Source organism: Lygodium microphyllum, chromosome 21, assembly GCF_053477565.2.
Source record: "Lygodium microphyllum isolate KBCC chromosome 21, Lygodium_microphyllum_v1.1.10, whole genome shotgun sequence".
Classification (NCBI taxonomy): Eukaryota; Viridiplantae; Streptophyta; class Polypodiopsida; order Schizaeales; family Lygodiaceae; genus Lygodium; species Lygodium microphyllum.
In genome coordinates, this window is record NC_141155.1 from 47,426,324 (window position 1) to 47,448,290 (window position 21,967).

General features: G+C 41.9%; 1 protein-coding gene across 1 annotated transcript in view; it reads right to left on the bottom strand.

The window, feature by feature from the left end:
* Positions 1–2,547: 2,547 nt before the first annotated feature.
* LOC148017974 (cytosolic endo-beta-N-acetylglucosaminidase 1-like) overlaps positions 2,548–21,967 on the bottom strand; it is a 34,948-nt gene continuing 15,528 nt past the window's right edge. Inside the window, exons 7-11 of the mRNA XM_087661240.1 lie at positions 5,886–5,967; positions 5,702–5,782; positions 3,836–3,888; positions 3,616–3,751; positions 2,548–3,526 (exon numbers count right to left, since the gene is read on the bottom strand). Of these exons, the coding sequence (XP_087517366.1) occupies positions 2,795–3,526; positions 3,616–3,751; positions 3,836–3,888; positions 5,702–5,782; positions 5,886–5,967 (1,084 nt within the window). The 3' untranslated portion in view covers positions 2,548–2,794. The remainder of the gene's footprint in view (positions 3,527–3,615; positions 3,752–3,835; positions 3,889–5,701; positions 5,783–5,885; positions 5,968–21,967) is intronic.

The window sequence follows — 21,967 nt, forward strand, 5'->3', positions numbered from 1 at the left end:
TCTAGACTTTGGGGGACACCATTGAGTTAAAGACAATAAGTCATTTAAAGAAGTAATCAAGTCTAATAATACAATTCAATGTGGAAATTTAATGCGTCTATTAGCATTCTAGAAATGCCACAAAAAAGAGGCCTAAATCCATGTAGGACCATAAAAATTTGACACCTTAACAAAATCTTTTGTTATATTGCCCTATAATGGTGCTCTAAGCTCTAAACACATCCTAAAAGAGAAGTAATCCAAGAGCTACCATGTATTTCCTCACATCAATAAAGTAGCCCTTCTTCTATGCTTTAGGGTAGTGACATGCCTCCAATACATCCCAAGCTATTTACATATTTCTTGTAAAGCATGAAGCAACAAACAAGGTGCACCTACCAAGCTAACAACCATTAAATAAAAATCATATTAAGCATGATATTTTAGGTCACTTTGGGGTGAATATGCAACAGTCAACTTGTGCCTTTCCAAGATGCTTGTTGTGATTGGCAAGATCCTAAAGGCCCTTTCGGCCATTATTCATGCTCAAGTTTGACATCCGGTTCCAAATGATGGCCACTTGAGATAATCATGCACTTGATGCTATCTATACTTTAAGATCATAACCAATCTTCTCTTTACACAATTGTGGCAATTTATTATAATTGAAAGTGAATCCAACTACATACTATTTACATAGGAGATTCAAAATTCCTTACCCTACCCAACCTCAATTTGTAATAGAAGACTTTCTTGGTCCAAGAACAAAGCATTCCTAGTTCACCAAGTCAACAAACGAATACTACCAATACTAGACATGTAAGATCAACATTATATGAGCTCGATTTGCTAGAGTAGTGTCTTCAAAATGTAATCCGATTGAAAATGCCCTTAACTAACACTAAAATATTCTTTTTGTAAGATAATAGAGAGGTATTGATGAGTACATCATATACATGTGCTATGGGTCAAAGGACAATCTATGTGATTGTGATTTGGAGATCCATTGGCTTTTCCCTAATCAAGGTCTTTTTCAAGCACATGCCCAAATTGTTAAGATAGGTGCTTTAAATATCAATGTCCACTACCAACTACAAGGCTTCTTGTACATAATGTCCAAACTAGTTGCGTGCTAGGAAAAGTTGGGAAGATCATAGAGCAAAGGAGATAAAAGATAAGAGTTCAAATCAAAGTACAACCCTAGAGCCAATTCCAACTTGGGTATCGAGTTCAAATGAGATGGTTCAATTACAAGTTTTGTTCAAGTTTTAAGAAAGATATCTCCTCATACATGTTCAAATAGAAAAAATTATTTGCAAAATTTTCCAATTGCATTGTCATTGATAATGCTAACCTCTTTAATAAATAAGATTCAACAATACCTCCTATATCAAACCCTTTGGAGATGAGATATATGGAGATTACAAAATGAAAGTAAGTTGTTGAGTTGTAGCCGCTATATAATTATGAAGATCAACCATTCCTCAAGTAAGCCATTGCATCAAGAAAGTGATCTAATGCAAGGTCCAATATCAGGATGTTCACAATGTCTCTATACAATTGTTGCATATGGAAATACCCATCCCATGTGTTGCATTCTATTTTATATGTCCTCAAGCCAATATATACTAATATTTATTTTCATTAGATTATTTCATGTATATTAGTTCCATTATGATGTTTCAATAAAAAGCATTAACTTAAAATTTGTAATACAATTATTGCTGCAATAAAACTACAATTAATATGGATATAATGAAAATCACATTATATACCACTAATAATAATTGCATTTTTAATTGAATGTTATCTTAGTCACAATACAATTATATTCAAAGATGTCACCGAATATCCATGACTTATGAAGCCAATAGTTACTTTTAATTTTTATTTGTGTGAGCCATATTAACCTAAATACCAATTAATACAACAAGATTGCATGTACATAATATTATTCTAAAAGTAACCATTCTTATTATGTATCCATTTTAAAACACTATCATTAAATTAGTTGTATTAACAAGTTTTTAAACCAATATTGTGTTATGTTTCATATGAAATAAGCTATCATCAATTTAGTTAATGATTACTATTATTAAAGCGATTGTCTCTAAAACAATTATCTAAGATGCACTTTGCATTGGTTACTGTATTTACATGTCGATCTATTGTCTTACCAAATGGTATATGAGTTTTCACATCAAATCAAATAACGTACTATATTTTCCTTATTATTTGTGTGTGTGTGTGTGTGTGTGTGTGTGAGCATCGGTATCAATGTCGCATGTGTGTATGTATGTATACACGCGCGCACGCATGTGTGTGTGTGTGTGTGTGTACACATGTATATATCTATATATATTACATATATATACATATGTATACATCTATATATCTATATATATACATATACATATACATATCTACACACACACACACACACACACACACACACACACACACATATATATATACACAAAAAAGTACTCAACGATTGTTTAACTTGAACACTTCAGAAAATATGTTGCAGCAAGGTACTTCAACTAAGTTATTGTTTGATTGGAGCTCTTAATGTGCAACAAGGCAAGTTTGAGATAATAACCCCTATAATTTTATTTATATGAAGACAGGACCATGTTCACTATATAATGAACTTGTTTCCATCAGTTCCTCCTTTAACAACAGCACATCCCAGACTCTAATGTAAGCTCAAGGGGAAGCTTTCATGTCTGACATGATTGACAAATCATGGTTGAAAACCTCTGCAGCATTGTCCTTCATCCTCAGGGGCACATCATAAGCACGTTTCAGACAATCAAGGGACTGAAACTAATGCCCCTTTAGATCGATGGAGAACACCACATGCACACACAATCTCTAGGTAGAATGTCAACTCTTGACAGTTTTCAGGCACTGGTAAGTGAGAGACATAGAATGCTTTCACCATTGCCACACCAACGTACTCAGCCTTCTCATCATTGCTCTCCTCACCTCTTCTCACATAAATGTAGTAGCTCAAAACCTGAGCATCTGTAAGGTCCTCTGCATCCCAAGTCAGTAACAGACTTACAACTTTCTTTCCAGACTGTCTTTCCCATACGATTTTGGAACTTTTCATAGTGACTGTGCAGAAAACATCATGACTATGAGAGTTAGAAATAGAAATATGGCCAAGAAAAGCCGAGTAAGACATAGTCACTGGGTTCTCTGAAGCATCAGTATGTTTGGAATGCCTGTGTTTAGACTCTGCAGAAACAAGATGCATGACTTCTTCTATATTCAACTCATGAAAATAACTCACAGCAAAAATGCCCTCTACCTTCCCCTGTACATCAATTGTATAACTTCTGAATGTCCACTCAGGATAACCCTGGATTTGATATGTGTCAGTAGGGGACATGGATGCTAATACCAAGCTGTCAAATTTGTGGTGTTCCTCTTTCATGCAGGTTTCATCCGCTTGACCCATCAAAAGAATCTTGGTGATGCCCACTTGATCATGCAACTTGAACAGCAGACACAGTCGAGAATCGTGTTCCTCCCTGATCTGAAACTTTCACAACAGAAAATTTCAACGCACAGGGTCACAAACAAAACTGTTTTTGATAGATGATGTGAAAAAACGACATTTTCTACCGTAAATGAGACATTGAGAGCTGTATCAGTGATGTTGATGTCTGGTTCATATAGCACCACCAGGCAACAACATTGCTTTTCAAATTCACCGGAAATTTTCAGAGAACCCCCACCATTATACACAGGGCAATCCTGACTGCCAAGAGTTGGAAGTCAGCCTCTACCTTCATGCTCAACTACTGTCTAGCAAAGAAGATAAACATTTTCCACGGCTTTTCACCTCACAACAGCTCGAATACCTCCCTTGCAACCTGGCATAGAACGAAGAACTGGCTACACAAAGTACATACATACATGAGCCATGAATTTGATTAGCCCATTGAAAAGGCTCTCAAGTTAAAATTAAAAAAGATGCCACCAGATCCAAATTGTCAACTGAAGATGGGAAACCTTGAATTAGCTATAGACCCCATGGCTGATCAGCAAACACAGTTGTCACTCATTATACACAATTGAGTATTTCATCTCACACATGCATAAAAGAGCTCATGCCATGTCTAGAAAGGGAATCTCAATTAATAGACTACACTATCCAACTTAAATTGTGTACTTTTCCAAGGCTTCAGAGCAACTGCTCATCTAGTCCTCCAAGTGGACCAACTAATTTCTCAATGTGGCTCGAGAAAATCTCTGGCCTAGCTAGCTCGCACCACAAACCACAGTTGTGTCTCCATTCTACCTAGAGTCTAGACCTGTGAGACCTTGACACTTCTAACCTATCCAAACATGTCCCATGGCCCACATATCACTGCTGGGCACATGTAACATGTAAAACTCTGCCCTACCCACTGTCGAAGCATATTCGCAAATCTTTTAGTTGCATAGTCCAAAAAATGCATGCACTCAAAGATGCTTTTACATGATGAGTGCCCTGAGATTGTAATCCACACTTTGTAATAGTCAACATACAAGTTAACGAGCCAGATGACATACGGTATCTTAGCCTTTAGACCCTGCTTTGAACAATGCCCCTCTTCCTGAACTGTTTCAATCATATCTACCCTCTCTCTCTATCTTATCTCTCGCTATTAGTAAGCCTCCTTTGTTAAGGGAAGCCAAGACACTCAGTTGAAGGGCTCATATTATTTCTTAGACACCTTTTTAGATCTCTTATTTCCTTTCAGATTCTTCAATATGACTTGAGTGGTACAAATCATCGTCAATATTTTACGTCTCTCTAATGCTATGACATGTCTTTCTTTGGCTATGGTTCGAGTTTTCATGGCAATTTTTGCCCAGAACCATGAAACAACAACTGCAAAGATCTCTGGAAAAGAAACATCAACTGCAAAGATATCATATCAAATTTTCATGCTAGGCATCTACTTAGACTTCTCTTACATAATTTCAACAGGTACCTTTCCTCACAGAAGTGTTACAATATTCAAAGTCCAGCATGGAATGAAGAAGGAAACACTTTCACTGTCTTATCCTATTGGCAAGGCAATGGTATCTTAACAAATGAAGAATCTGAGACTTTGTTACTTGGTGGTTTTTTGGAGTTAAGCAATGAAAAATCTTTGTGTAATTTTGCATCTTCCATAGCAGCTACTTGTAGTCTTTTTAAGCCTACTTGGGTTTCCCAAGTCCTAGCCACTGAGTAAAGTTTAAACATACTCGCCTTTTTGCTTCATCTATGGACACCAAGAAAAAAAAATATTCACAACAATATAGTCATACGACCACATTTGAGTTTAGGACCTATGCACACACCTAAAATGTCCCAATGCAACCTATTAGGAGTCATTTGTGCTACCTCTCCACAGCAACTCAACTCCTTTAAGAATAATGAGATCCTTTTGACTTTCACTCAAATTAACTAGGGCTCCATACTAAGTAAAATAAAAATATTTATGATATCATCTTGATTTGCTAAATCCTTCGACAATAAAATATAATATAGAATGTAGATCCTATTATGAACATAAACCATAAACAAGAAAATGTATTGGAATACTTTGCAAGCCCTTTCAATTGTTGAACTTACTTGAAAGTGATTTAAATACAAATGATTCCACTATCACATCAAAACAAGTAGATAGCAAAAGGGAAAAATAAAAATGACTCCATCTTTGTTTCTGATTACCTGAAGATGTTGGCATGAGAGGTTGCTCCATGGGTTCCCTGATACTTCACTTCCCTTTAGATACAATTTACCTCCAAAGCCCTATTCAAATAATGAAACTGACATGAAATTTGCCAAAGCCTAAAAACATAGTCAAGCATAGAACAAAAGATTTAAGTTCACATATATCAGTGAAGGCCTTCACTTGATCAAAGTCTGAAAAGAAGGGAAGTTTTGTTAGGCAATGTTGTGTAGAAGGCCAACAATCAGCTATAAGACCCCACCAGCTGCATATTAGGAAACAAGAGAATTAAAATTTACATATTTATCAGAGAAGCATTAATGTTGCCCAATAAGAGCTTGGCAACACACATCATTCTTCTAGCATACAATCTAAAAGGTTGCCTAATCTCTGAATACTCAATATATACAAATGTAGTAGCTCTAGCAAGTCAATATTGTTAGCTTTCCATCACACAAGCACATAGCATAGTGAAGAAGGATAACATGAAGAGCCCTTGAGACATCAAAACAATGTCCCCAAGTCGAATTGTGTTAAGAGCATGTCTAAACTGGTGGGGACATCTCTGCCCTATCCTTGACAAGGGGATGATTAAGGGATTGATGTCCCATTGTCAAGGAAGATAAAAGTGACCCCCAAGGGACAACTAGGTGGTGTTCACATGCCCCCGCAAGCATACACATTCTCTCACATTTCTACACTCACACATTGATGGTTTTTAGTTTTGAAATGTTCTTTGTATATTGAGTTAACTACTATCTGCTCTCTAAGAATAAATAGTGATATTTATATTGTGAGAGTGCGCAATAGAAAGAGGAAAGTGAACACTAAGAGAAGAAACAATGTGACTGCAATGGGTAATGGTACAAGGCTGTGGCAATCAGCCCCAACATGCAGCTCTACGCGTCAATGTGGGCGCCAAACAGTAGCAAGGGGATGAGAGAATGAGGGCTGGCTGATCAAAAGGATCAATGATGGATAATGAGGGAGAGCAAGCCGCCTATATATAGGCAAAAAATAACAAAACCCTAAATAGGGTCAAAACCCTAAAAATGGTCAAAAGTGCCCAAAAAGAAATGCACAAATGTGCCCTCCATCTAAAGTGTCTAAAACACATAAAATGACAAACAAATACACATTCAAAGCTCCTAATGTCCCCGTCTTGACTCAAATTGAGGCTCTAGCTCACTGTGACATACATCCTACTCAAGCACCAATGGAACTAGCTCCTCCCAAGTGAGAGCCTCTCGGCTACGAGAAGTGAGAAGGCTAGTGTAGAACACATCATATGTCGGTGATGGAAGATGTGAGAGAAGTGTCACAACGAGGTCCTCCAAAGAAATGTCTATACCAAGGGATGCAAGCTCATCCTAAAGTTCCTCCATCTTGTGGATATGGTCCCTCATTGTAGGGGAATCTGAGACAAAAAACTGTTGTAGATTCAACTCAAGAGTAATCGATGCCCAAATGTTTGGATCCCGAAGAGAGATAGATGCCAATCTCCTCCAAATCTTTGCAGCATTGCTGATATGTCGAACATGCACAAGCACAAAATCTATACAACTCAAAAAGAGAAAAGAGCGAGCTCTCGCATTCAAGCGATCCCACAAAGCTGTCGAAGCCGCGGTCACACCATCATGAGGATCCACAGTAGGTCGAAGTATAGAGACAGTAACAAAATCCCAAAGGTCACACTTGTCAAGGAGACACTCCATGTAGTACAACCATAGATGGTAGTTTGTTTCATCCAACTTCTCGGATGTGCGTAGAGAGGGTAGGACTAGCACCTTCTTACGAGATGCCATCAATGCCAATCGGGGACTAGAAACCCCGAAAGAATATAGCAGGAAAGAGAGATAGGATGGTGGTCAATCTGAATCATCCTGAACCACACAATCCCCCATAGCATACACATCAGCCATATCTGTCCTTCAAGAAATACCTACAAGAAAACAAAGAAGTTGTTGCCACTGGGATGCTCTCAACCTGTATGGGCTCCGTTGATCTGTAGGTCAACATAAGATGTATTTGCAGCAATGTAGACGGGGAGTATCCGAGGTGAGAGAGACAACTCAATGCTGAGCAAAGAGGAAGAGTAAAAAACACAAATGAATACAGGTCTTCAACCTATAAGCATAGCCAATCTAGGGGCTGGTATCGTACCAGAAGTGCCCAGAAGTATAATGCATGCACTAAATGCACATTTGCCCTACGTTAAGCCTGATAAAGAGGCCACCCAACACCGAAAAAGAAGTGGTCATTCTACTAGCTGGGTTGCACCATATAGACCTGCATTTTTTGTAGGCAGCTCTCGGCACACTTTCTACAGAACCAGGCCTTGCATTGCCTGTGTTTTTTGTAGACAACCTTCCTCTGCATTTGCATTTAACAGTAGGGCACCCTCCTTCAGTTAGGTGGCACCTATTCTCAGCTGGACGGCCTGTTTAATAGGCGGACAGAATCATTACACTGCAAGGCCTGGTTCTGTAGAAAGTGTGCCGAGAGCTGCCTACAAAAAACACAGGTATATATGGTGCAACCCAGCTAGTAGAATGGCCACCTAACCTGTCGAACACCGCCCAAGACAAAAGCGCAAATCTGCCCTGGTAAATGTTGGGAATAAAGGGCCATCGTGCCTATTATATGTGCACAGGTGTGAACACACCCTTAACACATTGTACTTTCATACATATATCTATCTAAAAACCTAAAGTGGTATACTGGTCATTGTACCGAAAAATGTGTTCACTCTCTACTCTGCTCTCTTGCACTCTATCTGTCTCTCTCACTGCGCATAACGACTGTTTGCCTCGATCTCTGTGCCTAACCCTTCCCTACAAACTGGTATCAAAGCTGACAAGAGACAGCCAAGGTGCTGCAGGAGTTCGACGAGTAGCAGTTGAGAGGCAGTCAACAGGAGCAACGGGCAGGTTGAAGGCAGGCTCGTGTGTTGCACGAGTTCGACGAGTAGTAGTTGAGAGGCAGTCGACAGGAGCAACGGGCAGTTGACGGGCTGATGAGCGTGCGACGGGCTGGGTGAACAGGCAACGAGCTGGACAGGTCAGTCGCGTGACCAAGCGGGCGACAGCTACACAAGGACAGCAGTCGTCAGCGTGTGACGGTCCAGCGCGTGGCAGGACCAGCGGGGCAAGGACAGGCCTGATGGGTCAATGGACCCATCATCCAAATTTTTTTTCTTCAAAAAATCTTTTTTTCAAACTCCTCTCCTCCAGGCGTTTGCGCGCCCAAGCACAGTGTGCAGATCTGTGCAAAATTGAGCCAAAGATTTGGGGCTTTTCCCGAATTTCAGGATCTCAACACAAAATTGGACTATCTGACTCAGAAATTGTAAAGTCGGTGCACATTTACCCGGGAATTTTGGGGCTTTTCACAATATAGTGAAATTCCTTCAATTTCACTAAAATTAGTGCACGCAGGACTTGGAAAATTTGGGGATTTGTCCGATTTGATATGAACAAGATGCAACAATGATATTTGTCTCCGAAATTGCAAGAATTTGTGACATACTATCCCCGAGATTTGGGGCTTTTCATGTACATGCACAAATTGGGCTGAAATTAACCCAATTTCTCGACATTGAGGCACATTGGACCCCGTGCAATTTGGGGCTTTTGCAATTTGGGCAAAATTTGTGCAACATTTGGTCATTTTATGTACATGTAGGTTGAATTCCGAGCAATTTGGACATCAACACTTTGTAAAATTTGGGGGTTTTGACGAAATTGCTTTATTTTGGCAAAATTGGACAGTCCTATGCATGACAGAGGAAATGCAGACGTGTGTTTGACGCTTTGAGCACAAATTTTTGGGGCTTTTGACCGTTCGTGTCAAATTTTATGCCCGTGGATACATGTACAACAGAAATTGCAGCTAAAATTTTGGGATTTCTCATGTAATGTGATGCACATGCCCTTTGGAACAGCTGTAATCAGTTGGATAATGGTTTGGTGCTTCTGAAAACTTAATTAGAGATCTGAAATCAGTACTTCTACGTGGTCATTTATTGCTGATTGGTACTTGTTGGTACCTTGGTCACTTGGGTGACCGTTTGGGCCTACATTTACTAGTTTTTTTTGTCACATTTGGGCTGAAAATCATGGCTGGCAACAATGATAGCAGTAATTTGATGCACGTAAAGAAGCTTGAAGGCGCACATAATTTTGTAGTTTGGCAAAAACAGTGCTACAATATCCTGTTACAAAAGAAGCAAGCCAAGCCGATCAAAGGGGCAAAGCCTGCGGACATGGATCAGGATGATTGGGATGAGTTGAATGAGCTTGCACGCTCAACAATAGAGCTATCAATTTCTGATGCCTTGCTGTTCAACATTGAAGGTTTGGATTCTACATATGCTATATGGACTAGACTAGAAGAACTGTATGCACAGAAGACTGCTGCAAGCAAAGTGTATTGGTTGAAAAAGCTTATGGATTTGCATATGAAAGAAGGTACAGCAATGTCTACTCACTTAAGTGAGTGTAACTCCATTTTCAGCCAGCTGGTTGCCTTGAAGTTCATGATTGATGAGGAATTTAAGGCTACTTTATTGCTTTGCACTCTACCAAAGAGTTGGGATACATTCAGGACTGCTATGAGCAATTCTAATGTGATCCTTTTGTATGCTGATGTAGAGAGTGCTCTACTTATGGAAGAGATGAATCGGCAGAACAATGCATCCAATAAGTCTTTCAATGCTTTGCATACTAAGGGCAGATCACAGCAAAAGAGCAAATATGATGGCAAGGGACGTAGTAAATCACGTGGCAAAGATGTTGAATGCCATCATTGTGGCAAGAAGGGTCACTTTAAACGTGACTGCTACAAATGGAAGAAAGAGAAAGGAAAAGGTAAGAAGACAGATGATTGCAAGGAAGAGAAGAGGGACAGTCAGCCTAAGAAGAGCAGTGTAAAAATTGAAGAGCTGAATGTAGTCACTCATGACAGTGACAGTGGGAGTGATGTACTCTTTGTCTCTTCACATTTTGGTGCACATGCTTTACTTGCAGATACAGATGATGACATGCATACCTGGATTCTTGATTCACGTGCTTCCTTTCATGTCACCCCTCATTGTGAGTGGTTTTCCGTCTATACAAGGGGTCGACATGGTGTTGTCCATCTTGGGGACAACTATGCATGTGAGATTGCAAGTATTGGCAGTGTGCAATTACAGTTTCAACATGGCTCTATCTTTACACTTCAGCATGTACGCCATGTACCTCAGCTCAAGAAGAGCTTGATTAGCACAGGGCAGCTAGATGATGATGTTTTTCATACCACCTTTGGTGATGGGAAATGGAAGATCTGTAAGGGATCTAGGGTTATTGCCAGAGGTTGCAAGAGTGATACTTTGTATCCACTTCATGTATCTAGTGTGCGTGACCATGTTGTTGCCGTGACCGAGCAACCAAGCGTTTCTTTGTGGCATGGCCGGTTGGGACACATGAGTCAAACAGGAATGAAAGTGCTTTCTCGTTTGGGTTACTTGCCTTGTCTTCGTTATGCTGATTTTGAGCACCGTGATCATTGTATTTATGGCAAACATGCACAAACTTCTCACAAAAAGTCTCTTTCTTTGAAATCTTCTCCTCTAGAGTTAGTGCATTCGGATGTATGTCAAATCCTAGGATTATCTTTAGGGGAAAAGAAATATTTTGTCACCTTTGTCGATGATGCTACACGGAAGGTATGGGTTTATCCCATTCGTAGCAAGGATGAAGTGCTTGATAAGTTTAAAAAATTCTTGGCATTGGCTAAAAATCAGACAGATAAGACACTTAAGTGTCTTCGCTCTGACAATGGTGGGAAATATGTGTCCAAGGCCTTTCAGGCATTTTGTGACAACAAAGGGATAAGGAGGGAGCTAACTACCCCTCATAATCCGCCCCAAAATGGAGTTGCAGAGCGTATGAATCGGACCATACAGGATAAGGTCCGTACGATGCTGTCTCATGCTGCATTACCCCATGGTTTTTTGGGCAAAGGCTGTTATGACAGCCGTTCACTTGATTAATCGGTCACCAAACAGGTCTTTTGGGGGGGGGGGAGAGTTTCCCAAGAAGCGTAGTTGGGCAAGCCACCTTCATATGCTCATCTGAAAGTGTTTGGTTGCGAGGATTTTGTGCACATTCGTAAAGAAAAACGTAGCAAACTTGAGCCAAAGTCCTGTAAATGCATTTTCCTAGGATATGGTGACGAGGGTGAAATGGGGTATAAATTGTAGGATCCCGAGAAAAGGAAAGTAGTACGCAGCAATGATGTTATCTTCCGGGAAGATCGCATGCACAAACAGCCCGAAAAGACTAAGGAGGTCTGTAGGGTTGAATTCCAAGAATAAATACCTTTTGGACAGCAAAATGTGCCCACTGTACAGGAGAAAATACCTACTGTAAATGAACCTGTAAATGCTGGAAATGATGCTAGAAATGATCAGCTAACTATTGCCCATGAAAATAAGCCATTACATGTGCAGGAACAGCCAAGACAACAAGTTGTTAATGCTGATTTGCAGACTGAAATGCCAGGACAGCATGCTGAAAATGGAAATTTGCAGGAACAGCCAGCAAACAATGACCATTGGGTTAGGAGATCGTCTAGGGCTACTAGACAACCTGACAAGTTTGTTCCTGGTGCAATTAATGTGGCTGATTATGTCATGCTAACAGACTGTGGTGAACCGTCTTGCTTCAAGGAAGTAATGAACAGACAGGACAGCAAGAAATGGTATAAAGCCATGCTGTCAGAGATGGAATCTCTTGAAAAAAATGGCACTTGGGACTTGGTGCAGTTGCCTAAAGGACAAAAAACCCTTCCATGCAAATGGGTTTACAAGATGAAGGTCACTTCCGGTTCCTCACCAAAGTAGAAAGCAAGATTGGTTGCAAAAGGATACCAGCAAGAGCATGGAATTGATTTTGATGAGATTTTCTCTCCTATAGTCAAGATGACTACATTGAGAACCATTTTGGGCTTGGTTGCAGTTAAGGATATGGAGCTCATACAGATGGATGTAAAGACTACGTTTTTACATGGTGATCTGCATGAAGACATATATATGCAGCAGCCTGAAGGGTTTGTTAAACAAGGGAAGAAAAAAATGGTATGTAAACTCAAAAGAAGTTTGTATGGGATGAAACAAGCACCAAGAGAATGGTATCATAAGTTTGATACATTCATACGATCCCAAGGCTTTCATAGAAGTCAAGTGGATCACTGCTTGTACACCAAGAAGGCAGCAGATGGCAGCCTGATTATCTTGGTTTTGTATGTAGATGACATGCTGATTGCTGGCAGGGATACTCATGCCTTGGATTCATTGAAGCAAAGTCTTCATGGCAGCTTGACATGAAGGATCTCGGTGATGCAAATCACATTCTTGGCATGCGAATACTCAAAGATAGATCGAAAGGCTTACTCTATCTATCTCAGTAGGAGTATATCTCCAAAGTTCTGCAGCGTTTCAATATGGAGGGGGGGAAAACAATTGGGGTTTCATTGCCTCCATATGTGAAACTCAGTGCAGAGAACAACCCTACATCTGATGATGAGAAGGCTGAAATGGCCAAGATACCATATGCTTCAGCTGTTGGCAGTTTGATGTATGCTATGGTTGCTACACGTCCTGACATTGCTTTTGCAGTGGGAGTGGTTAGCAAATACATGGCAACCCCTAGCAAAAAGCATTGGGATGCAGTGAAAGGTATTATGAGATACCTCAAAGGCACAAAGGAGTTGTGCATCTGCTTTGGAAAGCGAAAGGCATCTGTTGTTGGCTTTACGGATGCAGACTATGCTGGTCATGTGGACTGTAGGAAGTCCACTTCTGGGTATGTGTTTACTTTCAAAGGAGGAGCAATCTCTTGGATCTCCAGGCTACAAAAGTGTGTTGCATTGTCTACTACAGAGGCAGAGTATGTGGCTGCCACTGAGGCAGGCAAGGAGGCTTTATGGCTTTCACATCTAGTGGGAGAGCTTGGCATCACAGAGTTACCTGTTCTCCATTGTGATAGTCAGAGTGCTATCATGCTAGCACGGAATCTTGTCTTTCATGCAAAGACAAAGCACATGCAGGTGAAGTACCACTTCATTAGAGATGTACTTGACAGCAAGAGCATTGAGCCTGTCAAAGTGCATACAAATGATAATCCTGCAGACCTTCTCATGAAGGGTCTTCCAGCAAAGCGGTTTGCTCATTGCCGACAAATGACGGGAGTTGGATAGATATATTTATTTCAGCTTTGTACATACCTAGACTTAGTTGATTCTTTTCTCCTCTTAAGGCACATTGCCTTTAGGTGGGAGGTTGTTGGAAATAAAGGGCCATCGTGCCTTTTATGTGCACGGATGTGAACACACCCTTAACACATTGTACTTTCATACATATATCTATCTAAAAACCTAAAGTGGTACACTGGTCATTGTGCCGAAAAACGTGTTCACTCTCTACTCTGCTCTCTCGCCTTGTCTCTCTCACTGCGCATAACGACTATCTACCTCGATCTCCATGCCTAACCCTTCCCTACAGTAAACACAACAGTAAAGGGCTGGAAACAAGCCGCCTTGCCTTGTTTGACTCCAAATGCAAGGTCTATAGCACGTGGAATGACGACTGGCAAGTTTCACTGTGCGGATAGCACACTCCTCTTCAAGATCTCCAACTCCCAGGGGTGACTCTAATATCATGTGAGAGTGCGCACTAGAAAGAGCAAAGTGAACACCAAGAGGAGACAAAGAGAGAATGAAGGAGAGAGAAGGAGCAATGTAACCGTAATGGCTAAAGATACAAGGCTACAATAGTTAGCCCCAACACACAGCTCTACACATTAGTGTGGGTGCTAGATGCTAGCAGGGGGATGAGAGAATGAAGATGGCTGGCTAATCACAATGCGGATAATGAGAGTGGGAGAGCTAGCCATCTATATATAGACAAAAAATAGGAAAACCCAAAACAGGGTCAAAACCCTAAAAAATGCCAAAAGTGCCCAAAAGGAAATGCACTAATGTGCCCTCCATCTAAAGTGTTCTAAACACATAAAATGACAAACAAATACAATTCAAAACTCCTAATGTCCCCATCTAACTCAAACTAAGGCTCACAGGCACAAGATGACTACACAAGACATACACGACTGCTAACATATACATTCCGTTAAAACTTGCCAATTCGGCAATGCCCAATGTTTTAGTCCGTTTGTAGTGTGAACACGACTACATTAATAAGTTGTGTCACCCCTTCTAGAGTTAGCTAACTTTAGTTAAGTTGGGGATTTGGTCTACCTTAGACCTAAGGTTGTACTTTCACTCTATTGCTTTCAGTTCACTAAGTACTATCTATCTTTTTCAGTTCACACTGTCTACTCTCACTCTCTCATTTCTCTCTTCTCTATACCTGGTCAATTTCCAAGGTTTGGGATCAAAGCCATCTGCGCGCGAGTTTCACTCAACCACTGCCAACTAGTACCGGTCCACCTGAGGTCCTACAACAACCAGCTCATCTGCTCCACCTGTTTGTGTCGCCTATGCCACATCTTCCTGCTTCTGCCCGCCTCCTATCCCGCTATCGTCCGCCCTATCTGCCAGGTGTTGTGCTAAGAAATGCACTTAGCCACTTAAACAGCCCCAAAACGTGCTTATTTTAGGCTTATTTTAGCCAAAACCCTAAAACGGGGAGCGGATCGAGAGAGTTAAGTGGGAGAGAATCTAGAACTCTAATTTTCTATAAATTGGCAGCCAGCCCTCCACTCTTTTACAATCTCGTTTTTGCAGGTTTCAGGTGTTACCAGCTTGCTGCCCACACCCCGGTCACGGAGGACATCTTAGTCCTTGCTGTCCATCACTGTTCCCTACAGTCCGGTGCCTGTTTCCAACCCTCCACATGCTGATTGCTGCTGTTTCTGCCTGGCGACTGACTGATGTTCATCTGCACTGTTGTCGTACAGCCTGCCACGCCACCAAACTGCTGCGTTTGCAGGCTCCAACTGCCGCCCTAACAGTTTTCTCTCTTCTGTCTACAGTCGCTATAGTCTTTCTCTCTCCTGTAAGCTGTCATGCCTGCGTTTTCAGTTTTTCTCTCTCCTACAGTCTCTGTTTTTAGTCTTTCTCTCTCCTACAGGCTGTCCTACCTGCGTTTTTAGTTTTTCTCTCTCCTACAGGCTCCGTTTTTAGTCTTTCTCTCTCCTCACTGCTGTCTGCATCAGATCAAGCTTCTCACTGCTGCGTTTGTTGGTGTTCGACATCCGAAGGCTGCCTTGCTGCGATTCAAGATCCGTTTGGAGTACAACACACTCTCCAACTCATTACCCCTGCCCTGATCCTAGGGATACAGGAGTTCGAGGTTCAGTATTCATTCACTGCATAGTGTGTTTGCGACATGAGCATCATATTATTAGTAGTCATATCATTGCATTTATTCACTGCGTTCATTGTCTCTCAGTTACTCTAACCCTAACCCTAACTGTGTTCTTTTTATCAATCTGTGCTTTGTCGTATGGTTTCTATTTATGTTTTTGTGTTAGGGTATTTTCTTTACATGGTATCAGAGCCTGGTACTCTCTGAGAAACCTAGGCCTTTGATCTGAAAGCTCTTCGCAAGAAGCAAGAACAATAGTAGGTTCAAATGACTTCGAGCACATCAACACCAATTCAGTCTCCAGATCAGCCTATGCCGAGAACCGAGCGAGAGTGGGCCGATCAACTTGCTCCACAAAGTTCTGACATGGTGGGAGAAACATCTGAGTACATGGAAGAAAAGATAGGCAAGCTGACCTCTGAGGAATATAAACTGATCATAGCCTATCGACAAAAGAAGATTGAGGAGCTCGACCGAAGGATTGCCCTTCAAGAAAAGCTTCTAAATGAAGGTATGCATGGATTTCACTCTTCAGATGTTGCGCATAAGTCTGATGATGTTGCAGGGCCGTCGAGACCTCCATCAAGGATGGGTCTCCCCTCTTGGAGAGCAAGATCCGGAGTATGTTCCATTTTTTCAGACTCTTTCGTCCTCTCCGGTGCAAGGTACTTTTGATTCGTCTTTTGTGCCTTCTTCTTTTACCTCTTCTGTTTTGCAATATACTGGTAGAGATTATATGGAAGAAAGAGTCCAGTCTATTGACTACGGAAAAGATCCTCTGAAGGACCAATTCTTGTATGTTAACACACGTCGCGGGGATTATAAGAAAAAGCCAAGTAACTCTTCTTCTGTCCTTCCTTCTTTTCTGTCTACTTCACATAATCAGAATGAATTTGGTGTTCCTTTCACTTCATTATATGGTGTATCATCATCTTCACAGTTTCATTTTCAGTCTTTAAATGATAAAAATGAACAAAAAGAATCTGCACCTCATACACCTCACTTTCAAAGCCCACCCATCCCACCACACTCTTCCGCTACTTCACCACTTCCATTTACGCCATTTACATTTCCATTTCAGACACCTCATGTCGCACCGCACATCACTCCGAGGGTTATGGAAACATAGGCACATCCTTTAGGACCTCATCCTTCCCTCAGCCGCATGGTGTTCCACTTTCGGAATCATTGCAGCCTGGGTATCCCACTCAGTCTCTCTCGAGTGTGGATCAATTGCTTCCACAGTTTGCCTCCATGGCATTGCCTAGTGAACCTTCTGGCCATAATGTTGTGTCTCAGCCTTACTTTGGACAAGGCTATTGTGTCCTAGTATCTCCACCTACACCGGCACCTTATGGAAACATTCATGTTCCAGTGCCTCCACATCAATCGGCACTCATTGGACACTCACAGCCTACTTCTGCCTACCCACCTCTTCCCCCTCCTTCTTACTCTTATCAGACACTCTCACCTCGACCATCTTTCCACCATCATCTTACTCTACCCACCCGACACCTCATGGTTCTAGCTCATCTTCTGCCAAGAATGCATTTAATGACAAGACTCGTTTTAACGGGTCAAACTTTACTACTTGGTCGAATTTGATGAGACATGTCCTTGATTCACAGAACCTATGGGATCTAGTGCAGGGATTGGAACCCCAATCCGATCCCGCATTTGTTCCATACGAGGTCGTTCACTCATGGAAGGCTAGGAATGCCTCCGCTATTGTCGAGCTGATGCAGGGCTTATTGCCAGAGTTTCATTCTCAACTTCAGCATTTTGACTTAGCATCAGAGCGATTAGCACACTTGACTGACCGGTATGCGGCTCGAGATAGGACCCGTCGTATTAATCTTGACCATGAGCTTCAGCTTTTCAAAATCACTCACCGGGATGACTTGAAAGTCAAGTTAGCTGAGTATCGGTGTCTCCTCGCTGAATTCTCCACTACGGGGACTCCCAAGTCCTCTGACGATCAGGTCACATTGTTCCTAAATAAACTCCCCAAGAAATACTTCAATTTTGTGAAAGGAATAGTTTCAAAGCCTACCATGCCCACATTCTATGAATTTGAGTAACAGTTGTTGCGTTACGCACGGTTGTTCGATCAGTTTCATATGAATTCCTCTTCAAAGGAGGCTCTTCTTGCTCATTCTCAGAAAGGGAAACAAGGGAAGGGCAAACCAAACCAAACCTCCACTCAAAATCAAAATCAAACTCAAAAGCTAAATCAATCTTGGGATTCTCAAGGAAACTCCCAATCACAACTCAAACCTGGGTGGTAGAATATACCTAAAAAGAATAGGTATTGTCAACATTGTCAAAAGACTGGTCATTTTGACGATGAGTGTCGATCAAAGGCACGAGGCACAGCACCAAAACCTAAGTCTCAGACCCCTGCCCCTCAATTGGGTAACCCCCAGCAAGGGAGGCAGGGTGATAGCAAGGGGCAGTTTAAAGGTCAGACTCACACTGCCACCGCACAATCATCTCAGTCGACAATGTTCTCAACTCCAGAAAGCTTGTCTGTCTGGTCTGCAGAGGCCCATATCGTCTCCATAGAGACATCAAATGCGAGTCTCGTCTACATCTGTGAATTGCCTCCCGACAAGGTCACTCCAAAGGCCCACTTGTCACAACCAAGCACTTCAGCTCCAATTTGGATTGTGGACAGTGGAGCTACACATCACATGACTCCTATAGAGGACATTTTCCGTACCCGAGCCCCTGCAGTCGAGTGGGTCCATGTAGGAAACAACTCCTCGGTCAAGATTCAAGCTCAAGGTTGCGTCAGTTTTGCCACTGACAAGGGTCCAGATCTGGCTTCGCTGGACAATGTATATCATGTCCCTCAGCTTGGGGTGAACTTGTTATCTGTTCAACAGCTTTGCCGGTTGGGGCGAGCAATTTTCTTTACAGCGACCATAGTCGAGATCCTTGACTTTCTGACTGGTTTAGTGATTGCTCGCAGTGAGGCACAGCCTAATGGCCTATACCACATGACGCACTTTCTGACCGAGCCGACCGCCAAAGGCATAGCTTCCAGGCCTTAGCCACATCTCGGTGGCCTACGCACAATGAGCGTCTTTGACATTTTTGCTTAGGACATCTTGGTTATAACTCACTTTATGAGTTATCAAGTTGTGAGCCTGTTGAGGGCCTTCCACGCCTGAAGCTAGCTCGAGATGTCTGTAAAGCCTGCCAGCTCGAAAAGCAGCACCGTACCCCATTTCCTCAGCAGTCTACACATAGAGCTGAGGAGCCTCTTAGATTCATTCACGTTGATCTTTGCGGGCTGACATCCACTACCGCTTTGAACGGCGCCCTGTACTTCTTTTTGATAGTGGATGATCATTCTCAATACATGTGGGTGTACTTCCTCAAGCATAAGTCAGATGCTTTTCCTTCCAGTTTGAGAGGGGACGGCTCCTACTCTTGATTGTGACAGTGATGATGCTTACAATTTTTTAGACATTACATTCACTTATTCTTTTGTATTGTATTATGTGCATTTGTAACTTCATCCGCACTATCAGGATGACCTAATTGTAAAAGGACAATTGGCAAGTGAACACTTCCCCTGCGAGGATACTGTCCCAGTGGCACCGTTCATGACATCTTGCATCTCCCTTTGCATTACCCTATGCATTGGCATTCTGTTCATGTCAACATGCATCCGTGCGCATTTATCCCTTTTTGATCTTTTGGAGTGGTCGACTCTAGGATCCACCATATTCATAGCATAACACATGGCAGTTCTGCTAAAGGTAGTTTTCCTACCCTTGCTTGCTTGCTTGCTTTGCTTGTCTTACTAAGCCCACCGTTTTTTTTTTTTTGCTTCTCACATATTCAACACATGATTGGCACATACACTCACTTTTATCATCCTTAGGTACTTTTCCTCGTCAGTGCGAGGGATTGGCTTGCTAGTTTTGTGAATAACTTGGGTTTAAAACTCTCTTTATCTTTTCCTAACTGTTACTAAATCGGCCGCTGCCCCTATATTACTTATGTATTTTCAAAACACTTTTCAAAAAAAGAAAAAAAAAGAAAAACAAACAAACAAATAAACAAGCCCATTGTTGATTCCATCCGCCTTTGTAGGCCTTGGTAGGCCCTTGGGTAGCCGACGAGCACCCTTGGTATGATGCCCTGACCTCTCTGGGGTGATCACTTGGGCTCCCTTGGTAAGATATCCATCGCCTCTGTAGTCTTGGTAGGCCACTGGGCAACCGACGTGCACCTTTTGTCCGATGCCCTTGCTGCTTTGGGGTGGGACGCCTTGGGATAAATCAAAATTTAGGCTGCCTTACTTTTCTCGCCCTATTTTGGGCGTGAGAGGGGGTGTTGTGCTAAGAAATGCACTTAGCCACTTAAACAACCCCAAAACATACTTATTTTAGGCTTATTTTAGCCAAAACCCTAAAACGGGGAGTGGATCAAGAAAGTTAAGTGGGAAAGGATCTAGAACCCTAATTTTCTATAAATTGGCAACCAATCCTCCACTCTTTTACAATCTCGTTTTTGTAGGTTTCAAGTGTTACTAGCTTGCTGCCCACACCCCGGTCACGAAGGACATCTCAGCCCTTGCTGTCCATCACTGTTCCCTACAGTCTGGCGCCTGTTTCCAGTCCTCCACACGCTGATTGTTGTTGTTTCTGCCTGGCAACTGACTGCTGTTCATCTACACTGCTGTCGTACAGCCTGTCATGCCAACAAACTGCTGCATTTGCAAGCTCTAGCTGCCGCCTTGACAGTTTTCTCTCTCCTATCTACAGTCGCTGCAGTCTTTCTCTCTCCTACAAGTTGTCCTGTCTGCGTTTTTAGTCTCTCTCTTACAGGCTGTCCTACTTGTATTTTTAGTTTTTCTCTCCTATAAGCTCCGTTTTTAGTCTTTCTCTCTCCTCACTGCTGTCTACATCAGATCCAGCTTCTCACTGCTGCGTTTGCTGGTGTTCGACGTCCGGAGATTGCCTTGCTGCGATTCGAGATCTGTTCGGAGTACGACACACTCTCCAGCTCATTACCCCTGCCCTGATCCTAGAGATATAAGAGTTCGAGGTTCAATATTCATTCACTGCATAGTGTGTTTGCTGCATGAGCATCGTATTATTAGTAGTCATATCATTTCATTTATTCACTGTGTTCATTGTCTCTGAGTTACTCTAACCCTAACCCTAATTGTGTTCTTTTTATCAGTCTGTGCTTTGTCGTACGGTTTCTGTGTATGTTTCTGTGTTAGGGTATTTTTCTTTACACGAGGTTGCACAGCCCTACGCCCACCCTATCAGCACACAGTATTGTCATCACGACCTAAATACATCTCGAGACCGAAGAACTCAAAAATAGGCCACAAAGATCAACATGAATCAATCTCAAAGAAGCCACAACTCTATGAGTGGATTGCTATACCTATTTTTCTTAAGTACATTCTGTCACCCGGGTTTGAGAGATGATTGGGCCTTTCCTTGGGTCTCACTAGACTGATTTTCAGTCTAGGTGGAATTTTGAGATTTATTGCCCTTCCCTTGCTGCCCCTTTTGGGAAGAAGCAACAAGAGCCCCCTCTACAAGAGATGCCCCCATGAAACTAATCAAACAACCGAGCATAACGCAGTAGCTAACACTAAAATTCATAGAATGTGGGTATAGTGGGCTGTGAGATCACCTGTTGCACAAAGTTAAAATACTTCCTTGGCAGTTTATTTGGGAACAATGTGACCTGTCATCATCAAGAGACATAGAGGCCTTGTAGTGAAGAATCAACAAGGAGTCGCCAATACTCTACCAACTTGACCTTCATCCCAACATTGATTTTGCAACATTGAAGCTCATGATCTAAGTTTATGTGGCAAATCCTATCATAAGCCACATAGCAGTCAGTCAAGTGTGCC